We start from the raw sequence: 7,518 nt of genomic DNA, 5'->3' as shown, positions 1-7,518 counted from the left end.
CATTTCTAGGCATATCCTGATTGGAATTCAAAACCAGAATGTTATAATATATGTGTGTATCTATATATTAAAAGTACAATGCTGTGACCACAACGTTTTTAATTTGTATTATAGAGCCAGTGTCACAATGTCATAAGCACCAGTTTAACTGTAGCTCATGTATCCTGATGGATGTACTGATTACTTTTCTGCCGTGGACTCTCTTCTATAGAATTTAAATTATTGTTGCACTTTGCATGCTGCTGCCCTTTAGTGAATGTTAATTTTGGCTGAAAAGATTGACCTTGGTTTAAAAGCCTGACTTCTCACCAGACATTTCCTGTTATATTCGCTTTTTAGGAAATTTTAAGACAACACGTTCTGGATAGACTGCTCAGCAGAGTGACACATGCACTCGAGCAAACACCACTTGATACAGACTATCTGGAATTTGTATGTAGACAGGAAATGGTTTTCCTCAACGTTATGTCACACCATATTCCGGTGTCCCAGGAAGTTACAGAGAAGTTAATGGAGTTATGCAATGCACTTCAAAATCAGAGAGAACATCAGCAACGTCCTCCCACACCAGTCCAACTTGACATGCAAAGTGGATGTGGACGACCAAAGATAACAATATGTGTTGAATATCTAAGGCATCTACTGGAACTTGGACTGCCAGTGGTGACAATTGCAAGTTTAGTCGGGATTTCTCGTGCTACACTGTACAGAAGAATGGCTGACAACAACCTCTCTGTCAGAGGAATGTACAGTGCCATGACCGATGCAGAAGTAGATGAACGTGTCTCTGAAATAAAAGAGAGGATGCCGCATGCAGGGTACAGATTAGTGAAGGGTACTCTGAAGGCACAAGGACGTCGACTCCAGTGGCTTCGTGTGAAAGCATCAATGCATCGTGTAGACAGCGTTGGGATACTGTCAAGAATGACCCAACTGGGATGTGTTATCAGGCGAACATACTCCGTGCCATGCCCCAAGTACCTTGTGCATATAGACACCAATCACAAACTCATCAGGTAACCTGTGTTCTTAATAAGGTGGACTAATTTATGCATGTTTAACAGATGTTTGATAACGAACATACAAAACTGAAAATAGCACCCGAGATGTAGTCACCTTTTCTCTAAGGATTGTTCTTTTCACTGTCCATCAGGTACAACATAGTTTTTTTTGTCGGAATTGATGGCTTTTCACGTAAGGTGAGAGTAACCTTCAATTTCACATAATGAGCAGCTCAATGTTAAGATAATCATTGGACTAACAACATACACTGCTTCAGCTCAGATAAAAGTTTTATTACCACAAGATATTAATATCAACCAAGATTGAGTAAAACATTTCCTCTGCAATTTTGTCTGTTTACATTTGAGAGATCTTGTCAAAATTGGTGTCATTGAAGATTTCAGTTATACTTGTACCATACATGTTCTATTCATCAGTTTCACCATGTAAGGGTATGCAAGAGAGTTGTGACACTCCACCATTATTTGGGTTGAACTACATTTTTTTGTATTCGCAATGATAGTACGTACAATAATTGTGTATGTCTACAGATTATGTACCTGAGGGCTGCAAACAATAATCGGTCTGACACCACCTTAGCCTTCTTCAGCCAGGCTGTTCAGGATTTTGGATATCCACTCAGGTAAATTTGTAACTCAGGTCAGGTGCTGTGTTAATGATTTGTTACCCAAAAAAAGCCTGTCTTGTTCCAAAGGTCCATTATTTGTGTTTTGGTCAATGTCTTTAGAGTGCGAGCAGATCAAGGGGGAGAGAATGTTGGTGTTGCCCGTTTGATGTTTACCGTGCGTGGACCAGACAGTGGCAGCTTTATAGCTGGAAAAAGTGTCCATAACCAAAGGTATACCTTGTCTTAAATATTTTAGTAAGAAGACAGACTACTTAATGTGGCTAGCAGATATATATTTTGTTTTCAACAGAATCGAGAGACTTTGGCGTGACATTTGGATGGGGGTCACCAATGTGTTTTACCACATTTTCCACATGCTGGAGGAAGAGGGCCTCCTCGATCTAAGCAATGCCACGCATTTCTTTTGCCTTCACTATGTTTTTCTGCCACGTCTTGAAGTAAACCTAGATGTGTTTAGAGAAGGATGGGACAATCACCCTCTAAGAACGGAGCAGAACCTCACACCAAACCAGTTGTGGGAGGTTGGTCAGATGCAACATCCCATTCCAAATCCAGAGGTATCATTGAACATAAATTATTTTTTTTTATATTCCTTTGTCTTTATATGCAAATAGATACTGCAATACACAATGGTTTACTATAGAAAAAAATGTCCCTTTCTACATGTTTTTTCTTCCAACTCTTAAGGAGATGAACATCCCTCAGATTGATTGGGAGGAAAGTGGGGAGGTCCCAGACCCACATCTTGGAGTGAATGTTCCTCAGCTGGGGAGCCCACTCACTCCTGAGCAACTGGCTGCATTACAGCACCACATTCATCCTCTGCAGCCTTCAGAATCCAATGGTATTGACATATATATGACAACCGTGCAGTATGTTGAAGGTTTGCTGCAGGAACGTTAAGATGCTACTTTCATGTGAAAAATAGAAATCCTCAAAAAAAAATTGGGTTGATCAAATATTTATTTTTCTTTCAAGTTTTCAACACAAAAACAGAACACGTAACCCAAGTTCAGAAATCCTCACAAATGATTTTTTTTTTGGTCAGAAATGTAATCCACAGTACCTTGATTTCTTTCTGTATTGAGGTGTGTTGAAAAGTATAACGTAGGATGATTGGTCAAAAAATAAATACTCCAAAATAGAACAACTGACCATCACTTACTCAGTATGTGCTAGCTATGTTGTGTTACGCAAGCGCAGCAGAGAAGGCCATTCTTTGCATTCTTTTCAAAGTGTCACAAGCAAAATAAAATGTTTTTTGAAGTTGTTCACCTTATTACACCAGGCCGAACCCACTCTCAACAGACTGTAGACATATAATTAGATCCGCTTTTAGAGCGGAGTACCTGGTGTAGTGATTAGAGATACGTAAACGCTCATAGCAGGTGCTCGAGGTTGGTAGGTGGTTACGACCACATGAGTTCACAATTTCTAACTTGAGGGTATTGGATGGCACCTCCCAACCGACCCAGAACTTCAGAAGCTGCCGCAAAATGTCTGGGGATGCTAAAGCAATACAACAAAGATTATTACATATGGTATTTATATTTATGAACATGATTTGATGATTGTCTGCTAGATATTTGTATATTTAGATATATGTTTTAGAACTTGTACCCTCTTCAACGAAGGTTCGAAGAAATCCAGAGATGAGGCTGACTTTGCCATCTGAGATTTCACTGTCACTGTCGTCACTGTCATCTGTTTGTTTCGATGGGGGCCATGTGATGGACTCTAGGACCATCTGACAAGTGGGGAAAAACATTATTCCATGTAACATTTATAAAGAAGTAATCATATACATTGCACATAACAATTAAGGGAACACTGAAGTCATCGGGTCTCGATGGACTAAATAGAAGAGAAAGGGTGCCAATGGCGGACCTGCCAGCCAATCCTGGTGTTGTCTGGCGAATGCCAATCAAGCTGCACGATGCTGGGCTGTGAGCACAGGTCCCACCGGAGAATGTCAGGCTTCATTGATTCAATCGCTTATGCTTCCTAACTGGACAGATTGATGTCTCTGAAGTTTAATTGACTTGGTGTTGTACTGTGATGATTACGTGTTCCCTTAATTTTTTTGAGCAGTGTAGTTACTTGTCAACTTACTTGGGAGGTGAGTTTCACAACAGACTCTCTGGGGAACAATAGGGGAGCAACATCTGGTCGACAGGCAAGTAGTGGCCAAATTCCAGTGTCCTTCAACCCCTTTCTGATTTGCTTTATTTGAGCATTTGATCTGCCAAGTACCTGTGAAATATTAACTTTTAAATTCAAGTTGGATAATTTTACATTCATTTTGATTAATAAATGATGCAAAGCGCAAGGAGTGACTATAATATGGCTTATGGGTTAAGATATTTAAAAAAGGTTTTTCAGAGAAATACAAATTACAGCATGAGAAAGCAGCTGCTGGAAGAGTAGTAGTCTGTTTGTCTCCTTGGTTGGCACCGGGAAATACCACTCCAGACAAAGGTTGGTTACTCGTGAAGACTCTTCTTCACCCAATTCTTCCTTCAGCAACTTCAACAAAGTAACATTAATATACACATCAGTTTGTGGACATGAAACATGAATGACGCTGATCTTGTGACAGAAGTTATTCTTTACTCACCAGACCGATGGTTTCCCTGTGGTCTATATCTGAGCAGTCCTCTAGGCAGAGCGATGATGTGGCCGTTTCCTTTGAGCCATATCTCAAGGAATCCACCACTGCCAGACTAAGCCCTGACAGAGTAGGACCGCCATGAATTTCGGAGTGGCCAATCATCCTACCAGCCATAAGGAACAGGTCACTGTCAATGAGGGCTGCGGACAAGGCAGGCACAAGGTGGTCTGTTTGTCCTTGTAGTCACTGCAGCATTTCCTGAACCATTACAGATAAATACACAAGCAAATCAAAGTTAATTGAAGAACATGACAGGTACTATAAGGACAGTTTGAAGATAACACATTTGAGAAATTTAGTGTCAGGAAATGTGTTTACACTGGTAAAAACACTTATGTGAGACAAGTATTTTACTTCCTTCTCTTAACAAAATGTTCATATTTTGTCACTCTGCTCTTCAAAATCATCCACATACTGGTTAAAACAAAAGTAAATGTAAACACAGATGTGTCATTCTGAAATAGATATAGTTAAAGACCATGGTACTAACTCATCACATACAGTTTGGGAAATGTCCCAATTCATATGTGATTTGAAGTTGCTGGATTTACTGTACAACTATCATGGAGTCATTACAGAAATTTGATACAACATAGGCATGATTTCCAAGGGCATCGGAGTCCATAAAAAAAAAAACGTATTAATGCTGATTGCACTTTAACATATAGAATGTTTAATTAATGTGTTACATCTTTCAAACAATACCTAGAATGCGGCACTTGAAAGGTGCTGTCCATTGGCTCTTTTGACGCATTTCTTTGTAAAAAGAAACAAGGGCACTGTTCCGCTCCTCATCATCATCCCTGGCATCCAGTGACAGCATTAGAGATGGCTGGTGTTCTCCTCCTTGCCTCAGTTCTTGTAGAAACAGCCGCATGGCTTCTAGGGGGGTATCTGCTGTTTTCCATGCTTTTTGTGAGACAAGGATGGAATGCGTGTAATTATACTTCACTGATCATGAACAGTTTCATTTCCAAACAGGATATACAAATGTTGGATTAATGTAAGGATTTAGCTGACATGATGATTGTATGAGCAGTTGATCAGGTCCAAGAAAGCTTTAGTGTCTCCCTATATCACAATAGTCTTGCTTTGTTACCTGTTGCTAAAGAAGTTGTTAAACGAAGGGCTGATCGAGCCACAGAGGAATCTGCAGATGAAGGGCCTGGAACCTCCATATCAGGCTCCACAATTGTGTTGTTGCAGAAGGATCTTACAACAAAGGGACATAACACAAAACATTATGGCACATGTCAATACCACAGTAATTGTGTAGAATAGCTTGGATCCTCTTTTGTTACCATACATTGCTTACCATACAATCCTTTCACAACCTTAAACCTTTAAAACACATTTTATTCACCAAGCACAATTGTTTTCTGTGCCATTTCTGTTTGTACACTTCCTATGCTATAGCTGGAAAATAAATGCTTTCACATGTGATACTGCATTAAAATTAACAAGTTGTTTTACCTTTCTGCACAAACACTGGCATGAAGAGGGAGCACTGAAGTAGGAAATACTTCTTGGCATATAGGGCACACCTGTACAGATGACAATATTGACAAATATGAAACCATAGGTTCAACATCACTTACAACAGAAAACACTGATGACAACAATTATAAAAAAAATTGATAAAGATTTATAACAAAGTACATTAATCGCCATTTTCCATAGTTTGTTTCAAGTAGGTCAAATTTGGCAACAGTTACCCCTTGCTCCTCTGAAGTGCCAATGGCATCATTCTCCTCCTCATTCTCCTCCTCTATGACCACCACACCACTCTGCTCCTGTTAGCAATGTTGTTGAGCCATGTTACACAATGTAATTGTTTAAATAGTGCACATAATACGTAATACAGTGTAAAGATCAATTAACACTGTTGGATTGTGCCCAATTGACATTGTGATTGCAATTGACATTGAAACATCTTAACAACATGACATCCAATCACAGATCACACAACTCACCTCTGTTGTTGGTTGGCAATTCTCGGCATGAAGTGCCAACATTTGCAGGGGCATGGTTGTATTGCAAGTCAGGCAAGGCACCTGTGGCATCCTTGCAAATTCTGCTGCATTGTAGGGAAGTGGCTCTGTGTCCAACTCCTCTTGCAGAGGAACCAAAAAGAGGACATTTTTCCCATTGTTTGATGCAGTGCGAAGCTGCCGGACAGAGTAGCCTTCTGTGTCCATGGGGACGATAGAGAGCTTCCTTTGGCCACTGCCTCCTAAATCATAACATAAAGTTATGTCAGTATGACAACAATAGTGGAAAAAAATGTCACACTGCTCTCTAACAACCACACCAGCAGTAAGCATAAGGGCTAACCATCAGTGCAAAAAAGATCTTGTTTCTGTGAACAATACCTGTTGCCTTGAAAAACATCCACCTTCCTTCAAGGGGGCGGAGTTTCAAAAACTCCTCTTCTATCAGTGACACTATCTAAAAAGACATCAAAATCACAATAAAGATGTTGAGTTCTAAGTGGCATCCTCTGCAATGGACAAAGGGGCAGTGAAATCAATAATATATCAAATGAGGCCTACGTAAATGTCATTATTATTTCATAGCAACATATAAAATCAAATTAAGACCTCTTTATGGCTGCTGTCCTCTGGCACTGACACCATTCGTTTTCCTAGCCCTGTCTGGGCTAGCTCGAGCTCCTTAGAACCTGTGGGGGTCCGATTGGTGGGTCCTGACATTACATTTATTTGGAGGTCAAGGTTTTTAAAGGGGCAATTGACTGCAAAACCGATTTTACCTTGTCATTGTTGTAAAACGACAGTTCGGAGGGTAAACTGAACATACCGTGAATATCAAAGTCCATTGACACCTCTTTCCTATTCAAATCTCAAAAAGAAAAAAATTGGCTGTACTTGCCTACGTAGGACCGGTGATCGCCCTCTTATTGGCTCTGGTCTGTATCTTTGTCACGCCCCAGAATTTACATACAGACCAGTCCGAGGCAGCGTCTATCTCCGATACTAGTTTAGCTGCGCGCTGCTCTGTGTAGGCTACTTATAAGGAATTACAAAGAAGAACGTTTTGAATTATAACAAGGATATTGAAAATGGACCACGGTCGTAAATGCTGTATTCCAGGCTGTACAGGGAAGGCTAACACTCAGTCTTCCCAAGGAGCCAAACATTCAACAGGCATGGCTGCTGTTGTCTATGAGAAGATCCCG

General features: G+C 40.3%; 2 protein-coding genes across 7 annotated transcripts; one reads left to right on the top strand and one right to left on the bottom strand.

Moving 5' to 3' along the window:
• The first annotated feature begins 1,349 nt into the window (after window positions 1-1,349).
• On the top strand, window positions 1,350-2,796 carry LOC124468736. Its single transcript, XM_047021659.1, has 4 exons — window positions 1,350-1,645; window positions 1,751-1,861; window positions 1,941-2,208; window positions 2,339-2,796. The coding sequence occupies exons 1-4, from the start codon at window positions 1,557-1,559 to the stop codon at window positions 2,552-2,554; spliced, it is 684 nt and encodes a 227-aa protein (XP_046877615.1). The 5' UTR covers window positions 1,350-1,556; the 3' UTR covers window positions 2,555-2,796.
• Window positions 2,600-7,253, bottom strand: LOC124468735. 6 transcript variants are annotated; one of them, XM_047021654.1, is made up of 14 exons: window positions 7,140-7,176; window positions 6,923-7,026; window positions 6,695-6,770; window positions 6,296-6,555; window positions 6,038-6,115; window positions 5,796-5,866; window positions 5,422-5,534; window positions 5,028-5,231; window positions 4,269-4,520; window positions 4,049-4,177; window positions 3,764-3,904; window positions 3,539-3,659; window positions 3,272-3,398; window positions 2,600-3,160 (listed from the first exon to the last, which is right to left on the bottom strand). In XM_047021654.1, exons 1-9 carry the CDS (start codon window positions 7,156-7,158, stop codon window positions 4,453-4,455), a joined length of 993 nt encoding a protein of 330 aa, XP_046877610.1. In that variant the 5' UTR covers window positions 7,159-7,176; the 3' UTR covers window positions 2,600-3,160; window positions 3,272-3,398; window positions 3,539-3,659; window positions 3,764-3,904; window positions 4,049-4,177; window positions 4,269-4,452. The 6 variants fall into 6 exon arrangements, with proteins under 6 accessions (XP_046877610.1, XP_046877611.1, XP_046877613.1 ...); XM_047021655.1 differs by having other exon boundaries at window positions 3,539-3,595; XM_047021657.1 differs by lacking the exons at window positions 3,539-3,659; window positions 7,140-7,176 and adding an exon at window positions 7,212-7,253.
• Window positions 7,254-7,518: the final 265 nt, after the last annotated feature.

The sequence above is a fragment of the Hypomesus transpacificus genome, chromosome 6 (assembly GCF_021917145.1).
Source record: "Hypomesus transpacificus isolate Combined female chromosome 6, fHypTra1, whole genome shotgun sequence".
Lineage (NCBI taxonomy): Eukaryota > Metazoa > Chordata > Actinopteri > Osmeriformes > Osmeridae > Hypomesus > Hypomesus transpacificus.
Note: the sequence above shows the minus strand (reverse complement) of the source record. Positions and strands in the feature narration are given on the sequence as shown.

Bases quoted from the DNA above. Each gene is read 5' to 3' on its own strand.
- LOC124468736 (XM_047021659.1), top strand. From the start codon at position 1,557: ATGTACCTGAGGGCTGCAAACAATAATCGGTCTGACACCACCTTAGCC. The intron at 1,862-1,940 runs GTATACCTTGTC...TGTTTTCAACAG, and splicing joins AAAAGTGTCCATAACCAAAG to AATCGAGAGACTTTGGCGTG. The intron at 2,209-2,338 runs GTATCATTGAAC...CCAACTCTTAAG, and splicing joins ATCCCATTCCAAATCCAGAG to GAGATGAACATCCCTCAGAT.
- LOC124468735 (XM_047021654.1), bottom strand. The intron at 6,116-6,295 runs GTGAGTTGTGTG...CATTGCTAACAG, and splicing joins ATTGCCAACCAACAACAGAG to GAGCAGAGTGGTGTGGTGGT. The intron at 5,867-6,037 runs GTAACTGTTGCC...TCATCTGTACAG, and splicing joins GCACTTCAGAGGAGCAAGGG to GTGTGCCCTATATGCCAAGA.